Source organism: Fusarium verticillioides, chromosome 5 (assembly GCF_000149555.1).
Source record: "Fusarium verticillioides 7600 chromosome 5, whole genome shotgun sequence".
Taxonomy (NCBI): Eukaryota; Fungi; Ascomycota; class Sordariomycetes; order Hypocreales; family Nectriaceae; genus Fusarium; species Fusarium verticillioides.
This window is the reverse complement of record NC_031679.1, coordinates 1,166,125-1,185,402: the sequence shown is the minus strand read 5'-3', so window position 1 is coordinate 1,185,402 and position 19,278 is coordinate 1,166,125. Positions and strand designations below refer to the sequence as shown.

General features: G+C 48.7%; 4 protein-coding genes across 5 annotated transcripts; 2 read left to right on the top strand and 2 right to left on the bottom strand.

The window, feature by feature from the left end:
- Window positions 1–1,142: 1,142 nt before the first annotated feature.
- FVEG_03011 (hypothetical protein) lies at window positions 1,143–3,743 on the top strand. Its single transcript, XM_018890575.1, has 2 exons — window positions 1,143–2,560; window positions 2,610–3,743. Exons 1-2 carry the CDS (start codon window positions 2,515–2,517, stop codon window positions 3,530–3,532), a joined length of 969 nt encoding a protein of 322 aa, XP_018746913.1. The 5' UTR covers window positions 1,143–2,514; the 3' UTR covers window positions 3,533–3,743.
- Window positions 3,601–11,334, bottom strand: FVEG_03012 (hypothetical protein). Its single transcript, XM_018890576.1, has 3 exons — window positions 10,673–11,334; window positions 4,166–10,606; window positions 3,601–4,116 (listed from the first exon to the last, which is right to left on the bottom strand). The coding sequence occupies exons 1-3, from the start codon at window positions 10,844–10,846 to the stop codon at window positions 4,099–4,101; spliced, it is 6,633 nt and encodes a 2,210-aa protein (XP_018746914.1). The 5' UTR covers window positions 10,847–11,334; the 3' UTR covers window positions 3,601–4,098.
- A 735-nt stretch (window positions 11,335–12,069) lies between these two features.
- FVEG_03013 (hypothetical protein) lies at window positions 12,070–15,137 on the bottom strand. 2 transcript variants are annotated; one of them, XM_018890578.1, is made up of 4 exons: window positions 15,026–15,137; window positions 13,844–13,967; window positions 13,121–13,706; window positions 12,070–13,072 (listed from the first exon to the last, which is right to left on the bottom strand). In XM_018890578.1, exons 2-4 carry the CDS (start codon window positions 13,859–13,861, stop codon window positions 12,192–12,194), a joined length of 1,485 nt encoding a protein of 494 aa, XP_018746916.1. In that variant the 5' UTR covers window positions 13,862–13,967; window positions 15,026–15,137; the 3' UTR covers window positions 12,070–12,191. The 2 variants fall into 2 exon arrangements, with proteins under 2 accessions (XP_018746916.1, XP_018746915.1); XM_018890577.1 differs by lacking the exon at window positions 15,026–15,137 and having other exon boundaries at window positions 13,844–14,696.
- A 1,137-nt stretch (window positions 15,138–16,274) lies between these two features.
- Window positions 16,275–18,365, top strand: FVEG_03014 (acyl-CoA dehydrogenase). Its single transcript, XM_018890579.1, has 4 exons — window positions 16,275–17,254; window positions 17,306–17,582; window positions 17,643–17,751; window positions 17,802–18,365. The coding sequence occupies exons 1-4, from the start codon at window positions 16,433–16,435 to the stop codon at window positions 18,136–18,138; spliced, it is 1,545 nt and encodes a 514-aa protein (XP_018746917.1). The 5' UTR covers window positions 16,275–16,432; the 3' UTR covers window positions 18,139–18,365.
- The last annotated feature ends 913 nt before the right edge of the window (window positions 18,366–19,278 follow it).

Here is a 19,278-nt window from a genome sequence, read left to right as displayed (position 1 = left end):
TTAGGTGGGACAAGGGTCTATAGAACAGAACAACGCCGCTTTAAGCCCCCCCGCCTTACACTCAACCTTTCGCCTACAACCAACAAATGCCAATGGCTGCTGACGAGTCTCGGCAGGGGACTCTGATCTGACGCACGTGGATTGTGCCTGTCGCTCTCAAGATCGCCATTCTTTGAACCAATTGTTGCTCTAGCATTAACAGGGCGGTCAGAAGCCAGCTGTACTGGATACACTGTTTTGAAGACGCCTCTTATTGTTACTCGTTGATCGTTCTGCTGTCCAGTTCGAACCCGATTACGAAAGAGCCTGTCTTAACTCAATCTGGCCACGATATCATTACAACCTCTTGAAATGAAGCCAGCCACTGACTTCTTTCCACTTTGTGTTTCTGACTACGTATATAGATCACGCCGATCATGCAGCTCAAAGCTGCTTAGAGTGGCATGGGATAGGTGTAAATACGTATGTATGGCAGCGCGGCATTGAGCAAGGCCTGAAGAGCGGGAGAGGACCCGTGACACCCCCAAAGCTGTCAGTGAACGTCTCCTGGTCCACTTCTAGAAACCCGCCAACTCGGTCGGTTGCTCAAAGGTCGGAAGTCCCCCTTGGGCCGGGGAGACAGAGCGGACTCCGTAAACAGATGGCTCTGTTTCCTACACCTGGATTGGACTTTCTACCGGCAATTACTCCATACTTGATCCCTTTCTTGCGAATTGAGATTTTGAATTGCCTCGGCTCAGAGCACGGAAAACCTCCGACGTCAGAGATTCGGCATTCAATGTTATCAGATGAAAGATCTGGAAGTCACAAGGTCAAGAACTGATCAGGGCCAAGAGCAAGCACAGTCGAGACCAAGACTGGATCTTGCTCATGGGTCCTGGGCTGACCCGTGCATAAACTGAAGACCGTGTGAATATTGGGATTCGCGCGCGTCTGAGATTGTTGAGCTGCGCTGGCGGCTGATTTCAGTTGCACAGTTCGGATTCCAGAAGGAATTCTCGAGCCAAATCAAATGAGACAGAGCTAGAACCTAGACCACAGTTAGGGGCTTAAACCAGGGGGCGATTGCTATTGTTGGAATTATAGCGGCGCTGGTCAACAAAAATTGTTGAACGGGGCCAGCCTTCAAATCGTCCTCACCTTGTTCTCACCGTAAGAGCTAGGGCCCCTAGTTCATCATGGATGGCTGTGACCTTGACACCGCCATGTGCTTGACCGAAAAAAACAGAGGCGATCGGATTTCCTCCTGTTCTTCAAGATACACGATTACGAGTTGATTCAGGGGCTGATACCAGGAAGTCATGACGACGCTCAACAAAAATAGACTCAGTATCATATCTTGAACAGAAACAAAATCTGCCAATCAATCTGTGGCTGTATGTCTATCACGATGCACCTTTGTGTTATCTTGAAACTTTGTCTTTGGTTGTCAATGTCAGGACTGCCATGAACCCAAATATGAGATAACAACTAGAGGTTGCCGGGATACGATATCAGTCCGTCGATGTCGAACAGCTACGGAGCTGCAGTCTATCAATCTCTGAACATCTTCTGGAGGGCTTATCTTGTGTTGGTGGAGGACATCGATGGACCTAATTGCAGGCTAAGTTGAAGCCTGTGATTGCTTCAGTAGGGATCGTAACAACCAAGAACTTATTGCCGTCAATGATCATGGCAGGCCGACATATGACATTCATCGGACATATGGCAGCTCACTTGATCTCGGTCCATACCTAGTCCCTGGAGTCTAGGACCTCGGCTTCTAGCCGAAGGTCCAGGAAGAACGGTTCAAGAAGAAGAACATGACGGACATGATGTCCGATTCGGAAGATAAAGTACGGAAGAGTCATATCTGAAGCTCATGAGCTGTGCACAGCATGATGGCACTGGACCCCACAGGGTATGATGAAAGTATCCGAGGGTTGATCAAGACCTGGCAGCTTGGGCTACCCATGCGACGTCGGTTGATTGATTGATTAGATTCAAACTTTGCTCCTTGCATCTGCTTTGCATAGGCGAAACTCTGTACAGATCTGATGAAAACGACAAGAACTACATCCTTCAAGTGAAGATATGATGATATTAGTTTCATGGAACTGTTGACTCTGGTTCCTGATTATTTGCAGGATCTGTGATTCTACATTTTCTCCTCCAATCGAGGCTACATGCCAGATCGTCAATGGCGTCACTGAAGAACCCCAGAAATGCCCCGCCATCGTCAGGTACAGCATCTAAATTTGGACATCGACGGCTCATGATATGCGCCTTTTTGTGTACAAGAGTGGAAGAATATGACTTCTAAGTAGAGAAAACTCCAAAGAATCTAGTTTTTTCACCCTTTCATTGAAAATCAGTGTCTCTTTCGGTTTCAAAAGGAGAATATACTGTTGCTTATCAATTTTTGATTCTGCTATTGCCCCTCCCACCGCTTCAACTAACTTAACTCTTGCAATATCGCTTGGAGGAAATACACAACAACAGACCTTTCCAGGACAAATCTTCAGGTTTCTCAAGATGGCAGACTCAGAATCTCGGAAACGAGCTGTCGACTCGCTCAAAGGTAAAGAGACCGAACCATGCGTAGCGCAAGTTCTAACGTACAATCTCAGTCTGGACGAGTCTCATCACGAACCTAGACTACTTGCCTGGTCTTCTCACCCTCGAACATTCTCTCCGCGCGGCCAAATCTCAGTACCCTCTTGTGGCATTATATACCGATTCATTCCCCCCCGAAGGTCACGCAGCTCTCCGTGCTCGTGGCATTGCCTCCCAGCACATTCCATACTTGCTACCAACTGAAGGCAAGGATTACTCCAACGACCCGCGGTTCTACGATTGTTGGAGCAAGCTCGCGCCTTTCTCCTTAACCGAATATGAGCGCGTCGTCCAGCTCGACTCGGACATGCTTGTTTTGCGCAATATGGACGAGCTGATGGATTTCGAGCTGGACCTTCCCTCGATTGCTGAGACTGGTGATAAGACCGTCAGTAAGCGTGTCTTTGCAGCCGGTCATGCCTGCGTATGTAATCCCCTCAAGAAGCCTCACTATCCAAAGGACTGGATTCCTGAGAATTGTGCATTTACCTCACAACACTCGAATCCCGATACCGCGCAAGCTGAGGCTGCTGATCCGTCAGTCGGACCCTTGGGCTTTATGAATGGTGGCTTGCAGGTTGTCAATCCTTCTCAGGGCCTCTATGCGCAGATTTTGGCGCATATGGAGGCCGACGCCGCCAACATGGATTTTGCAGACCAGTCACTTCTCTCGGACTTGTATCGTGAGCGATGGGTTCCTTTGCCGTACATTTATAACGCGCTCAAGACGCTACGGTGGAGAGGAGTCCATGATGCTATTTGGAGGGACGAGAGCGTCAAGAACATTCACTACATCTTGAGTCCTAAACCTTGGGATGAGATTAATGAGAAGGGTGAGTGGACGGGTAAGGACCAGAGTCACAAGTGGTGGGTTGATGCGAACCGTGTCAGAAAAGAGTTGGAGAAAGAGAAGGGAGTCCCTGACGATGGCTTTTAAGGAGTTTGGGGCAGCGATAGTATTATGAGCACGGCGTTTGTGGCTAGATAGTAGTTCATGCGAATGAACTGGAGGTTTCAGAGGTGTTGGATGCAGAATATAAACAGCAGGCTTTGGGTAATCCACTCTTTCATTCTGTTACAGGTATCTATAGTATCAGACCCAGTCCCAACAATAGGAAACATCCATAAGACAAAGAACCCTCCCACCAAGAATAATCCAACTCCTAGCTAAATGTGAAAAGAAAAATCAGTCAACGCATGCCTGTCCTCTCCAGGGTCTATGCTGTGCATCTAAATGCATGTCCTGTTTTTACCGATCTATCACAGACGAGTGCATGCAGATACATGCCTCTCTTTCTTAAAGAACAAAATATGCCTTTGGTCCGAGCACCGTTATATGCAGAATTGATGGGGAAAACATCGAGATGAAGGTGGAAAGGACATGGAAGATCAAAGACACCTATGATACTCCGATGTGATTGGTATCTCAATATCATTGCGCCATAATATGTTGCCCACATTCGTATCGTGTTTTAGGTAAGTTGACCGAGCCGACGAAGCGACTTAGTATCGTTTGTATTTCTGGCAGTTTGTTAGTCAAGCTCGTTGACATGAACCCGTATTGACTTACCTCCTCAATCCTTCGTCTGTTGTTGGGATCAATCGAGTTGGTGGCTCCCATTAGAGTCTGTCCGATTGCTCGAGTGACACCGACAGCAGGTCTGAAAATGATCGTTGGTGCTCGCTTTAGCACAGCCTTTGCGGCGCCAGTAGCTGAAGAGCTCTCCATGACCTCGCCGGGAACTGCAATGATGGCATCACGCACGAGATTCACATCTCTAGCAAGAGATCGGTATCCGCCGCGAATACCCGAGATGACGCCCGTAGGTTGATCTGCATAGAGAGAGATTTGTCTCTGTTCTTCAGGGTCCATGTCATCCTCGTCCCAGCCCTCGTAGGCTTGTTGAGGGTCTGCAAGCATGCCCTCAGCACCTTGTAATGCGTATTGTGTACCAACAGCGAGCTTGGCACCCAACTTAACCAGTTCGGTACCGGTTGTGCGAGCGAAGGCTGTGGCACCCTTCGATATACTGCGAATCACACGTCCGTCCTTCTTGTATTCGCGGATGGGCACCTCAACAAGGTCTCTGAAACCGCTGCCCACGTTGACAAGGGAACGGACAGGTGCCAGACCAGCAAGAATACCAGGAAGTTGGTTTGCCTTGACATCAGGCATCCAGATATCGTTGAGGGTCTTGCCAAGCTTCTCAAAACCCGAAATACCATAGATGATGACATGCCGCAGAACCATTCTCGCCTCTTCGAGAACGATGAAGTTCATGAATTCAGTGGTGTGGCCAGAACGGAGACCAGCATAGTCGACTCGCTTGGGCTTGAAATCGAGCTTCACTGCCACGTTGTTGACCTCAGCTCTCTGAAGGAAGGGCACATCACTTTTTGACGTATGAACCGGCACCTGGTCATCCTTGAACTCGAAAAATCGGGTGATGAAATCAAGAGCATCTTGATCCACATGCAGCCTCAAAGGGAGTAAGGTCGCTCTTAGCACAATCTCGGACGCCTCGAGTGAGGGCTGTGGCTTGACGTTGAGCAGTTCAAGATGAACCATGCTGGTGCCCATTTCTCGCTCTCCCATATCCTGGTCATAGGTTGCAAACTTCTTCCATGTTGAAGTTGGGACGTGGTCGAAAATGTCCAGGTTGTCAATGCGGATATCTATGCTGTTGAGAGTTTCCCCAGAATTTGGTGGGAAAACGAACAAATCTGCATCAACACCTCGCAACTCAAAGGTGATCTTGTGATGCTTGCTGCGTTTGAGCTTAAGTCGCTTCGACTTTGGCTGACGAGCACGTGCTGTCCTGTTGGTGGCAGAAGTGAAAGCTGTGGTTGCAACCGATTCAGTTTCTGTTGCATTGTCGTTCAGGCCTTCATTGATAGCTCGAGACAGTTCTTGGGGATCACGGTTTGCTGGGATGCCGATGTAAATAGAATTAAATAGAAAGTCTCCGATGGCCTCTTCATCCTCTAGCTCTTCCTCATAGACCTGGACTTGGCCAGCACGGGCTTGTCGTTCGTATGCTTTGGCTTCAACGTCCTGAACTGCCTTCGTTATGACATCTCGTGTGTGAACCCAGTCATAGCCGTCAAAGAGGTTCCATATAACATGGACATCTCGAACATTTACCTTGACAGGACTGCGCTCCACCAAGTCGCTGGGAGCCCGATCGTAGCTGTTCTTCTTCGAATTCCAGATCTTGGCTTTGCTATCCTTTGAAGCGCCGCTACCATAGTAGTCTTCCTGGATCACAAGATCACCAGAGTCGACTGTTTGCTGGCTTGCTGAGCCAAACCCGGTCAGTAGTACACCCTCGTTAGTATCTTTCATCTGGGGGCCGGAGCGATGCGACCCATGTGAGATGATAGAGCTACTCGTGGCGTCGAAAAGCTCCTCGGCGACTGGCTCCTCGTCATAAAATTGGGACTGGACTTGCAGCGGGCTGTCTGTATTAAAGTCGGCCTCAGAATCGCTCCCAGCCATCTCTTGAGCACCAGCGAAGTCTTGGTCAAAATCGTACTCTCCCTCGGGCCTACCGAAAGCTTCCGCTGAGATAGAAGCGAGCAGATCCTGCATGGGGACCACATCTGTAAGATACTTATTCTCCTTACTCGGGGGAGTTGGTGGTTTTAACGCATTGGCCAAAGAGATCAGAGTTTGTGTTGAATCGGCGCATGTTTCCAGAACAAGGAGGTCATCCTTGAGCTCAACACAAAGTTGCTTTTCTCCATCATCGAGTTCCTTCACATCGACTACAAGCTTTGCGGATGAGATGTAGCAAATGTCCACATAACCTCTGGCGCACATATCCGCTACCTGACGAGATGTTGAAGATGAGGCGCGAGGTCTTTGGGTGGCAGGAAGTTCGCTTGTTGCAACTTCGGCAATGTCGTTGATCAGCAAGATGGATGACTTGTTGATGGTGAAGACAGCATTGGTCTCCACGTCTTTGGGTAACACGGCGACAAGATGAGCATCTGTGAGAGCGATCACCATCTTTGAGGGCTGACCCAGCGGGTTAAGGCCCAAAAGGCAATCTCGGAAGCCAATATCCAGGGTCATAGGATTTCCACCCTTGCTCTTCTCACCCGGAGAGCCAGGCTGTCCAGTTAAAGCATGATGCGCGTGGTCACCAAGGTTTGCTACCGAGGCAGCAAGACTGGCCTCAAAATCTTGGGGTGTGGCGTCTTCTCCAAGTTCGAGAATATCCATGATCGTAGGGACGCGGTACTCGATGCACAGATCTTGCATCTTCAGCTTAATAACCGGCTCAATCTCGTCACCAATCATCCGTGCCATCAAGACTGGGCCACGAAGGGAGATTTCCTTGGCTCCATATGTTGCCGTGCTAACCAGCTCTTCTGACCTGTTTCTCTTCACAGCAAGATCATGTATAGCTATGGCAACAAGTGAAGGGACTGTGATATGACCTACGTGAAGATCTTTGATGTCCGCACCGAGGTGGCCAAGCTTGCCACCAAAGTCTAAACTCAGCGCAACCTTTTGGACTTTTGCCAAGGTCAATAAGCCTGGTCGGTCATCTTCAGGCAAGTATTTTGCGACGGTAGAAAGCTTTGCAACTTCCTCACCAAGGTTGGGTAGAACTGAGAGCTGGGACATATTTTGAACGCGAACATTCACGCCATCGACTGACAGTCTCAATACGGACCCCTTCCTTCGCTGACGTAGCAAAGTATCAACCATGATCTCGTCATTATCGCCATCGAATTGATGCTTTGAAGGGATGATTAACTCAAGGAGTTTCTCGAGATCTGAATCGTTGGGGGTTGTCAAGAACTCGACTCGAACTGTGGTGATCTCCGTATTGATAGGAGGATTTGCCGTCGAGTCCTTCAAGTATGGCCCTGTTATTCTGATCATGCCGCAACCCAATCCTATAACCTCGTCACGGCTCACAGCCTTAATGGAACTGGTTTCTACCAGCATACTGCAGTCTTTTCCGATGAGCTCCACATAAGAGCCTCCAATGCGCACGTTAATCTTATTCTGCGATGCCATGGATTTGTCATTCGGATCAACTGGAGTATCGAATCGAACCCCTCTAGGATTTGGTGTAGGAGCAGCTGGTTTGGGGGTTGGTGCAGGACTCGAAGCCATCGAAGCACTCATATTAAGGAAGCTACTAAGGCCACCGAACCAGCTAAAAGTCTCGTCAAGCCGTCGCAGATCAAGTTGGAAAACGAGCGGTAGAGTCTGGACGTCTATCTTGGTTTTGCCACCTGATTGAAGGATTTCGATTCCAATATCAGAACCTGCCGATAGAAATGTTTCCCTAACTGATGCACTCATGGGCTTGCCCTTGTCGAAGGAGATGATGTCGCCATTTGCATACCCGAAGCGAAACCTCTGCAAGTCAATCCTGGTCAGAATAGCTGGCTGCGTCGCCAATTTACCCTTAATGACTGGCGGTGTTGATACCTCAGTCTCGGAAATGGATATAACCAAGTTTTGCAAGGTTGTGTTGAGCAAAACTTCCTGGTCGAAAAATGGCGATGGATCCAGGTCCATGTAACGCTCAGGTGTATCCGAGATCCCTCCCAAGCGATTGATGAAGTCGATTTTGATCTCCTCCAATGTTATTGTGAGGTTGGGCATCTTCTTTGAACTTGTCTCCTGCTTCGTGCTCTCAGAAGAGGGCGCGTTCTTGTCTCTTATAGCATCCAACAGCTTCCCAACAACCATCGCTAGTAAGAAACCCAATGAGGCGTCGAATGTAAGATTCATGGGCGACAGGTTCACTTCGAGTGTTTCGTCAATTTTCGAAGCTCCTGGTGCTGGCTTGTTTTGTTGCATGGAAGCCCCGCCATGCATTGAAAAGGCACCTGGAGCCTGAGGGTATGTAGACCGTCCCATTGACTGCGAGAGCTGAGCTACAGATTCCGGCGATGCAGGCTGAACATGCAGATGCTGGTGCTGTGATGGGATATATATCGAGATGGTTTTCAGATTTAGAATCTCCTTAACTAGACGCGTTGGTCCCTTGGGAGTAGCAGCACCTTCCTGTTGTCTGGTAGGAGTACTAGGATTCTCTGGATCAGCATCAGTGAGGCATGCCCTTGAAAATGCAGGCTCTGAAGATTCGCTATCTGAGGCATCCCGTGTTATTGAGGGATCATCTTTCCGATACATTGAGTGTCTCAAGGTAGTGGATGGTACTATGGCACTTGCTGAAGGGTCATCATCGTCGTCGTCATCTTCCCAAGCACCGGGAATAAAAGGCTTTGACTCTTGTTCAAACGGTACAGTGGCTGGAGCCTCTTCTAACTCTGGGCTTGGAGGCTTGACATCTGGCATCGGAGGAATCGTTTCTGGCATGTCGGACTTTGCATCTATAGTGTCCGACTCAGTTTCTTCGTCTGCCACAGGTGTATGCGCCGTTGTAGGTGGGGTAACTGCCGCCTCGACTGGTTCAACAGGTTTAGCTGGCTCATAAAGTTGTTCCACCTCTTCGGTCAAGTCATCTTGGGGTTTCGGCGAGGGTGTATGGCCATGAGAAGGAACCGGTAGCAAAAAGGCCGCCGATTGAGCGTTAGTCTGCGAGAAAGCGCTCATGTACATGCTCTCTGCTTCTTCGTGTGTGTACATATGAGACTGTGCCAGGTCTTCAGCCGATCTCGCACCAAAGCTCTCACTTGAAGAAGTTCGACTGAGGTGCTCATTCGAAACGTCCCTCCTTGAAGCTTCCAGATTACCTTCTGTCGCTGGCGTCTCGAGTGTAGGTGCGGACCTGGCTTCCCTGTCTGCGACAGTCCACTGAGGCCTCTCATTCTCCAGCGCAGCTGAATGAGAGCCGTGTTCTCCAGGAAGAAAGGTTGAGTGAAATACAGGTTCGTCATTGGGGCTATTACTGAAATCGTGATACATCGATGCCCGGGGGGTCACAGGGCTATCTTCTCCATCATCATCATCCTGAGGGCTTGAGAATTCGTATGGTATTCCAAGTGCGTCCTCACTGTCACCGAGAGAATGCTCGTGCTCTGGAGACTCTTGATCGATTGAGTATTCGTCTCTAAGGCTCTGCTGTGAGCTAGTCAAAGAATTATCGGACTTAAGACTCTGCTGTGAGTCCGCAAGTCGTTGATCGATGCTGTGTTGTGAAAGAACCAAGGGTTCTGCTTGTGGAGAAGCTGGCCGTGGTGAAGATTCTTGCGCCTCTGATCGTATGCTTCCCTGCGATGATCTCACGGATTCTTCGTGAAGGCTGCTTAATGAAAGTGTAGTAGTCTGGCGTGACGGTGGATTTCTGGTCATAGCTGGAGAAGAAGCAAGTGATGGCGAAGTGACTGAAGGTGATCGCGCCAATGCAGAAAAGACGTTTGCTTCTGAAATGAGGTACGCCCGTACGTTTGACAATGAAACATGACGCTTGCCCTCCTTTGGTACGATGGTGGGAGACCCGTCAGCGTTATCAGAGGTAGTGGTAACACCTTCGACATCGATACCCTCGAGTGCGACTTGGAATGACACCAACTCAGTCGTAGTGGTGTTCGGTTCAACAGGCACTTCAACGTGAAGCTGAAAATTAACACCCTTTATCCTTACCTGCGTTCGGTCGACAATGCCCTGCAAAAAGTCGGCCAAAAACGCTGGGAGAGAAAGGGCTTGGCCAGTTCCGTATGCCAGATCGTCTTCACTGCCATCATCGCTCATGGCGATGGAAGCGCCAAGATCCTGGGTTTCGGCGGCCAAAGCATCTTCAAGTTTCCTTCGCTCTGATCGTGGCTGTGTTTCAAGGAATGATTGTGCAAGGTCCACAGTGTTCGGTACTGCGGTGGTCTCTTCGGGTGTTCTTGTGCCTGATGAACGAGCCGGTTTGGGTTCCGCTCCTATGACTTGCAGCGCAATATCGACACCGTCGACCTCGACTATTATAGGGCTTGTGTAAAAGTCCATCGGGATTGTGACTCGCAGAAGCAAAACCTTGGCTTTTTGCAATCGGAATGTGTCAGGAAGCTGCAGCAGCTTATTGAGTTTCTATGGCGAAGCATCAGTGACCATGATCTTCTAAGCTGTTGATTGATGCACAGTCATTAAACCTACCTTGAGCCTGATCCCGACATCGCGAAATTCGAGGACTGTATTCCTTCCTATCGCCAAATCTAAATTATCAATATCGAGGGCCTCGGCATCGAGAAGTTCCAGTCGAGAAAGGGCATATCGTAGCAACCTCTTCGGCATAGAGGAGCTCCGGAAAGAGTGGAAGAGGGTCGCCATGATGTCGTCGTTCGCGGGATGCGATCGAGTCGATGGGCGGAGTGGCGATGACTGCCCACGCAGCCCGAGAGGGGAGGATGATAGAAGACGACAGATGAATATCGACAATCGAAATGGTGTAAGTTATCGATAGAGTATCGCTGCTGTCTACTAGGCAGAGGCCTACGTCGGCGTCTATCAGTCGGTAGCTTGAGGACCCCGGCCAGATGCGGGGCCGTAGAACATGTTCAGAGGAAATGGGACAAGGCCATGAGAAGAAGCTGTAAGAGGAGAAGAAATTCGCTGTGAGATCGGATAAACTGATTAGGTTTGTATGTGAATCGTGGCTAAGTTAAAGGTAAGGCAGCAACGAGGCTGAAAAGATTTGGTCGATACAAACTTAAGTTGAGTTAAAGAAAAGAACAGTAATAAAAGTAAGGTAAGGTCGGTCGAGGCACACTTCCCAAAGAGTCGGGTCACCGTCACAGACAGCGTCACACAGTCACGGCTTGCATGGGCATGGACCATGGCTGAGACGGCAACGCGCGGGCGAGTGGGGGAGATAAACCTCCAGTGGACCTTCTACTACCAAATCCATACGAGCTACAGTTGGTAGAAGGCCTGGAAAGGACCCTGTCCCTCGGGGCAAGAAAACAGCGAACCTCAATATAGAGTGTCAAAATAAACTCAGTAAAAGCTATCCTAAGCGTGGGCTACATTACCTAAGCCTTTTTGTCATCTGGAGTCAAGGTCCTGTGTTTTCTTTCCTCCTCTAGCCTGTCTATCGACCCTCGAGGCGCTAAAACACTAACACATGAGGCTCGTGACTCGATTTCAAGGATCGTTTCGAGCGGTGCACCAAAGCAGCTGGTCCACGATGTATCTCCCGAGGACATCTCGTTGGGGCGTCATTTGACCCGTGAATTGCGCTTTTAGTGGGTGATACGACTCGCGCAACCTCTACTGTACTGTAATTTGGGGAGCCCAATCGATAAGGTCGGCTCACCATCAATAACATTGTGTGCTGCCCGCGTCATGGATACCACAATCAACCAGTGTCTTGGTCAATTGTGACGTGGTTTGCTCTGACACGATTTGTTGCGAAAGATTGCCTTTGCTGTTTTAGGTAAATCGGGTGAGTCAAGGCCGCTGCAACTTCACCTCAAACAAATGCATCGTCGATCTCTATGCAGCCCCTTTGATAGCCTGAGACAACGACATATTCACTGCTTATCACGCGCATATCCTTGCCAAGGTTTCTCTAACGGCCGCTTTAGGCATCTTGTCTATTGCTACTCTAACCACAAACGGTTGACGGTGTCCTCTTCTCACTGAAGAATCCATCAAATCTTCAAAGGTCCCTTACTTACTTGGATCGTCCGTAATAAGCCTCCGCTATTCTCTTACCAACAGCCTCACCGCTCCAGTAGGCTCCAGTCGCCGTGCCTAGACCAACAAACGGCGCAGTGTGCTCGCCTGCCAGCCACAATCCATGATCCGGCAAACCCTCTCGCATTGTCCGGATATCACCATCACCCTCTTCCAAACCAACCTGGAAATTACTATAGCTTCCAAATCCCGAAAGCTCATCGTGAAGCCAATCCGTAGCCATAAAACCAGACGGCTTGCAATCAGGGTTACTCTCCGAGTAATGCGGAAGCCGTGAGTAATATGGCTTGAAGAAGTTGAGGAGGAACTCGTCCTTCTTCTGGGGATCCGATATCTTCAATAGCTCGCTCGTAATATACTGCGACTGCTCGCCGTATGTGTAGAAGAGAAGAGTTGGATGTGAAACCTCTGGGTCCAGACTGGCAAGTTCCACGACCTCTTGATTCCATCGTCTTGGGTTCAGATCAGGAACATAATTTGGTGAGAGCCACTGTACAAAGCCCTCTGCTTTTCGGTCGTCACCTTCTTTACCGAGCCAGTAAGGCTTGGGAAAGTTGATGTAGACCTTTTCAAGGCATCCATAGCCGATGGCATTAATTGCCTTGGTCATCCGAGCAGGTAGCGCAGGCTCAAAAGCGTCGAGGTTTTGTTTTAGCCAGCCAAGGGGTGCGGTGACAACAATCTCGTCAAACTCAAGTGTCTGGCCGCCTTCTGTTGTGACCTTGGCCTTGTCCTCAGGATTTGATCGATATGATATTCTGTCTACCTTGGTCTGGAACTTGATCTCGGCTCCCCCGAGAGCAGGCTTCGCAACTTCATCAAGAACCTTCTTGTATGTGCCGGCACAAAATAGATTCTCTGGTTCGAGTTAGATGATCGTTTTCATGAAGTTGGGTTTCAACATACCTCCTTCTATACACTCTTCTAACCAAAAGAACTTCAGGCTTTGTCTATAGACAGGACTGCCGATAAAAGCGCCCCACATCTCAGATATTTGCATGACAATGCTTCGTCTCCTTTCATGGTCGGCTTCAGTATCAGGTACCCTCTCCGTAACCTTCTGGACAAAGAAGTCGTGAAGACTTTCTTTCGAATCGATATCAGACGAGTTGCTGTTGGAGTGCTTGAAGGCGTCCTGGATAATATCCCACATGATAGTGGAGTATTTTTCACCATCCTTGAGGGACAAGAGCTCGCCAGACTCGTCAAAGACACAAGACGTTGAATCCCAGTCGCTGATGGCAGTATTCGTTTGCTTGGCCAGATCTAGCATTGGATTATCGTTGGTTCCATGGATCCAATTGGGACCGACATCAGCCAAGTGACCATTTGGAAGGACCTCTTGATGCAAGCGGCCACCAACTCGATTCCTAGCCTCAATGATAGTGACTTTGAAGCCATTCTGAATGAGAATATCTGCACATCGAAGGCCAGCGAGACCAGCACCGACTATACCAATATGTGGTTTTGAGGTCTGATCACCACTCCAACGCTGTAGGCTTGTTAATCAGCATTGACTTCCCAGTGTGTAAGAGGCTGAGAATGAAAACGTCACCATTGAATGGCCATAAGTGGCGTGCAATATGAGACATTTAACAACGGCCAGTTTGGTGCAAATTTGGTACATACCTGTTTCAAACTATCCATGGCGACAAATTTCGTCAAGATCTTATCTTGATCATACCCAACACGAGTATGTGGACGGGTAGACCAGAGATCCTGGTAGATTTTAGATGTGTGCCTAGCGGCAGGACTAGTGCAACATATCGAGTAAGCATCCATGCTGAGATATTCAAGATGTATGGTCGAAAGATATGCTTTTGGGAATGGGTGTAGTGCAATGGTAAAAGAAGGATAACTGGACTTCCAGTAGGAAAAGAGGATCGAGATAGGGAGATATAAGGGTATGATAGGGCGGGGAATACAGGTGTAGCCCAAAACGGAGGGATATAAGCCTCAACGGTTGACAAGGAGGTCACCAGGTGCCAAAGTCATGTCTGGCAAGAATGGCTCTTGGCCACCAAAGTTCCCTGAGAATAGATGACAACTCGTAACAGGCTAGATACCGTGACGATGACGATCACGAGGGAAATATATCCACAGCGCAATGGAGGGAGGGAATGACTGTGTGGTGTCTCGGGTGTGTTAGCTCCCACGACGTTTAGATCAAGGCAATTTCTAGCCAATGACCTAGTTGGAGATAGTTGCGGCAACCTGAGCGGCTTGCGAACTTCAGATAACGTAGAAGAGCCAATCGCGAAACATCATCAAGGACAAAACCCCGGTGTCAACTGGCGAAACCGATGAGAAGCGGGCGCAAGGGGAGACGCCGCCATGCACCCCTCGTTGCTTTAGTATGAGCTTTAAACTCGACTTATTCACATCGCCATTGGAGCAACCTCTTTGATAAGGAGGCTCGGCAGTATGTCAAAGACCAAAGTGAGGCGGACATGGACATGGCTGTCACGGATGCAGGTCCGGGGTTTGAAAAAGAGTAATAAACTGAGAATGGGAGATACACAAAGAAAAGCCCGCAAATAATCAAGCCAATGGCGGCTCTCAACTGCTGCTCATGGGAACATGGGGATAGGACAAGAGCCGTGGTTTGATATAGAACCAAGATGCCCCTCAAAAGGCCTGTGCAGATCCAGATTCAAATCGTGGATCCTCCCGTTTGCCAAGCCAGACTAGCTCAAAGAAACGGCGGTTGCAAAAAAAACGGTTCAGAGGGTTTGAGGTGAGCGCAAGTAGGGTCATGTAAGAGCGAGGCAAAGTGATAAGAGAAAACGAGGGGTGAGAACTAAGACTGACTTGACTGATAGGTACTTGAGTAAGAATCGAGAGTACGAGTGATATAGAGCAGGATGAAAGAGGGAAGATCGCAGTGCTCTTCAAAGAGCGAGCCTGGAACATAAAAAAGAATACATTCAGGCTCAGAGGAAAAGATTCTGAGGCAACCTCAAGTTCTATCTTTATCGGCTTCTACCTAGCGGCGTGGGGCCATGACTAACGCAATTCGCCGCAAAAGTAAAGAAACTTGATTGCCTGCCTCGTATTTTGGCATCTATCTATGAAGTGTTGGCACTATCGCAAGATGGATGCATTCTAGAAAGTAAGACCTCTGAGGATTTATCCACAAGCCCACGAGACTGACAGGCCACCATGCCCAAAAACCAATAGCCTCTGGTACAGGTTGAGCTAAGAGCCACAGAGCTTACGAAAGAGTGAAAGGAACACATGTAATGTGATTCTCAATGATAGTCTGGCTTGCTTGAGTAATGAGAAGGAGTGACATGGTCCTATAGCGACAACCAGTTTTGAAGGATGGAGATGGGCGGCTTGTAATGAGCAGAGTCAGCACATCAGACAGACCGTAAATAACGGTACAGTTCTTGGAACGATTATTAACATGCTGTTCTCAGTGTCACTCATCTGAGCAACAGAGTAAGTACTACTAGAAGCTGATCAATGAGTGAGTCTTGGGGCATCGCTCATACTAGATGTTGAAGATCGTCTTCCTCGATACCTGGCTACCCTAGCTATCCTTAGTGCAATTTCAGTCTCTAGAGTGCTTTACCTTTGTTGCCTTATAGCCAATCAGGAGTGAAATCAGATGAGCGGAACATGTATAGTCTTTTCATGATTTCTTGCAAGGAATCATCTAATGATCAAGCAGATCCTAAGTAGTGTTGGTTAACGACAGCTCCCAGGCTCCTTGTTTGATGAAGCCCAATGAAGCTCAACCCATAAAATCAGGCCATCCGAGAGAAGGACGGCGATGGCCCTTTTAACAAGCCGCGGGTAGAGACCTCGCTTAAAGGGATTATGGGGCTTTATTACCGAGGAAAGACTCAACTCCATTGACTGACGGTTGACCCTCTATCCATGTCTCAGCTTTTTTCTTTCTTGGTCAAGATTCAGGTCATTCCATCATGTGCAAATGCGTCGGCCCCGCCCCCACAAAATGGAAGTGAAGCCGCTGAAGCCAATGGGAGACTTTGTATTTCATCACAACAGGCCCACTTAGTCGGTGCCGAGGTTCAAGGTCATTCATCATCGTCTGGGGTAGTTTTAGTGTGTGTCTGTCTACTGTGTCTGGGGGCTTGGGAACAGCTAAAGCAAGCCAAATTCCACCCATTCAGCTTCAGCTCTGTTTCTCACCTGTTCTTTTATACTCTTGCGATACATCGTCTCCCTCTGATATCCCAAATCACAGCCATGAGCTCTCCTTCAGATACATTCTCCCGCGAGGAGGTCCGCTCCCATACAACCGACGAGTCCCTCTGGTGCATCATCGATAGCACAGTCTACGATCTCACAGATTTTGTCGACGCTCATCCCGGTGGTGAGACTGTCCTAAAACAAGTCGCCGGTCAAGATGCGACCACCGCTTTCTACAATCTCCACCGACATGAGGTTCTCACAAAGTACAAGGACCTCGCTGTTGGCACCATCGAGGGCGAGAAGCCTCAAGTTATTACCCCACAGCCTGGTGACCTCAGCAAGGTCCCCTACGCCGAGCCCCTATGGCTTGCAGAGCCCTTCCGTTCGCCCTACTACAAGGACAGCCACAGGCGATTGCAGCGCAAGCTCCGAGAGTTCGTCGATAGTGAGCTTTACGCGGAGGCGCAGGAGTGCGAGGCGACTGGACGATACATTAGCCAGAAGATGATTGATCGCATGAGTGAGCTGGGCATCTTGCACATGCGTATCGGACCTGGAAAGCATCTTCACGGTGTTGACCTCATGGGAGGCGCCGTCAAGGGTGAGGAGTTCGACTACTTCCATGATTTGATCGTGGCACAGGAGCTCGCGCGAGCTATGGCTCGAGGTTTCGCCGATGGAAACATGGCAGGTATGACTATTGGACTGACAGCGGTCCTCAACTTTGCACGCGACGAGGCATGGAAGAACAAGATTGCCAACGAGGTCTTCAGCGGCAAGAAGAAGATCTGTCTCGCCATCACCGAGGCCTTCGCCGGTTCAGATGTCGCTGGATTGCGCACAACTGCTGAGAAGACACCCGATGGCAAGCACTATGTAAGTCAATTGCTACTTGAAGATCAAAGATCAGGCGCTCACACAAACTAGATTATCAACGGTACCAAGAAGTGGATTACCAACGGTGTGTGGTGCGATTACTTCGTTACAGGTGCCCGAACCGACAAGGGCTTGAGTGTCTTCCTTATCGAGCGTGGCGAGGGTGTCGAGACCAAGCAGATCAAGACCTCTTACTCTACAACAGCTGGTACAGCTTTCGTCACATTCGATAACGTCAAGGTCCCCGCTGAGAACATGTTGGGCAAGGAGAACAAGGGCATCCAGGTCATTCTGAGCAACTTCAACCACGAACGATGGTACATGGTTTGTAAGTGCTACCTCCCAGCTATGGTATAAACATTAAGATCAGAACTAACCTCTACAATAGGCGGAAGTCTTCGTCTGTCACGATCCATCATTGAGGAGTGTCTTAAGTGGAGTAACCAACGCCAAGTGTTCGGCAAGTCACTCATTGACCAACCTGTCATTCGCCAGAAGTAAGTTCTCCTAAACTCTGCATATTTCCTCAATCGCTAATGCCGTCCAGACTGGCAAAGATGATCGCACTAATCGAAGCCAACCAGTCATGGCTCGAAACTGTCACCTACCAAATGTGCCATATGCCCTACTCACAACAAGCACAGCACCTTGCCGGCCCCATTGGTCTGCTCAAGATGAGCGCCACTCGTGCTGCCCACGAAGTTGCCGACGAGTCCGTGCAGATCTGGGGTGGCCGTGGTATTACCCAAACTGGTATGGGCAAGTTCATCGAGATGTTCCACCGAACATACAAGTTCGATGCCATTCTTGGTGGCGCCGAGGAAGTGTTGGCAGATCTTGGTGTGAGACAGGCCATGAGGAACTTCCCCAAGGCTATGTTGTAAGACTACGGTGCAGTGTTTCAAGGTGGTTATAGTTTACACCATGTATTATTGGAAAATATCCGGGAATTTATTTCTTCTTGTCAAAACGAAGGACCTGTGATAACGAATCACTTACTAGGTAGGCTGCCTTAACGCAACGTTAGAGGTAGGCCGCGAGCAAACTTCGTAGTCGTTTCGCAATGGGTGCTTACAATGTTGCATCAATACATCTAAAGTAGAAGCACTTGACTTTCTTCTTATGTGTTTCAGTATTCGTTATCGTCGCCTGCCAACCTTAAATCGGCAAATGTGTTGACGTACTGGTTTTCACAAAGTTGCTCGTTAGGAACCTGCTGTCTAACTTTTTGAAGCCACGTCCTCCCATGGTGGCTGAACATGATCTTCTTAACAAGTTGAACTACTTTCGAGTCTATTGCATCTACTATACATCCGAATTCCATTTGCAAAAGTGTTTTCAAACTTGCCATATGAGTAGATAGGCCGTATATCAAAGGCAGTTGGACCATGAAACCGGCCCTCGCATTTTCAGCGTTGTTATAAGAGTTGCCGAGGTGCGCCGCAACTGAATTCGCTTGATCTACTTCAAGTATAAAACTGATTTCAATTGCAGGTGCCGTTCGTTGTGGACGATTGATGCCTAGGAGAAGGACGCAAAGGCCAGACTAGAATTATATCAAGCTTTGGTAACGAATACGTTTACAGAAGCTTTTTCATTAAGTTGATCAGAAACTGGGGAAACAGTATGAAATAGTATCTTTTTTTAACGCAAAGGGCTTGACCATGCCGCCCTCGCAAAACAACCAAAACTTCGATCTCAGTCTGGCGATCCTACCCCCTGAATATTCCTCTCCGTTCTTTGAAAAGCCTGAAATTAGTATCGTCCAGCCAAAGATGTCAGAAAGTGATCTTACATACATTGCTCATCCAAGAAAGCTGGCTGAAGGAAAGGGACGTGCAGAATAGCGGTTACTTCTCAATTAATAATCGAAAATTATGAAGAGAGTCGGTTGCGGTGTCGTTAGAGAGCAAAGAATCGAATACTAGAGTATCCAATGGCTTATCAAGTACACCAAAAAGGCCAAACTTGGATTCAAATTGCATTTATATATCGTCGGTCTAATGTCAGCTATGTCAAGACAA

What these genes read in the sequence shown, in the direction of transcription:
- FVEG_03011 (XM_018890575.1), top strand. Translation starts at nt 2,515, where the DNA reads ATGGCAGACTCAGAATCTCGGAAACGAGCTGTCGACTCGCTCAAAG. An exon ending in AGCTGTCGACTCGCTCAAAG is followed by an intron (nt 2,561 to 2,609) that starts GTAAAGAGACCG and finishes GTACAATCTCAG; the next exon opens with TCTGGACGAGTCTCATCACG.
- FVEG_03012 (XM_018890576.1), bottom strand. Translation starts at nt 10,846, where the DNA reads ATGGCGACCCTCTTCCACTCTTTCCGGAGCTCCTCTATGCCGAAGAGG. An exon ending in ATGTCGGGATCAGGCTCAAG is followed by an intron (nt 10,607 to 10,672) that starts GTAGGTTTAATG and finishes GCTTCGCCATAG; the next exon opens with AAACTCAATAAGCTGCTGCA.
- FVEG_03013 (XM_018890577.1), bottom strand. Translation starts at nt 13,996, where the DNA reads ATGGATGCTTACTCGATATGTTGCACTAGTCCTGCCGCTAGGCACACA. An exon ending in CCATGGATAGTTTGAAACAG is followed by an intron (nt 13,707 to 13,843) that starts GTATGTACCAAA and finishes ACAAGCCTACAG; the next exon opens with CGTTGGAGTGGTGATCAGAC. An exon ending in AGAAGAGTGTATAGAAGGAG is followed by an intron (nt 13,073 to 13,120) that starts GTATGTTGAAAC and finishes AACTCGAACCAG; the next exon opens with AGAATCTATTTTGTGCCGGC.
- FVEG_03014 (XM_018890579.1), top strand. Translation starts at nt 16,433, where the DNA reads ATGAGCTCTCCTTCAGATACATTCTCCCGCGAGGAGGTCCGCTCCCAT. An exon ending in CACCCGATGGCAAGCACTAT is followed by an intron (nt 17,255 to 17,305) that starts GTAAGTCAATTG and finishes CACACAAACTAG; the next exon opens with ATTATCAACGGTACCAAGAA. An exon ending in CAACCTGTCATTCGCCAGAA is followed by an intron (nt 17,752 to 17,801) that starts GTAAGTTCTCCT and finishes AATGCCGTCCAG; the next exon opens with ACTGGCAAAGATGATCGCAC.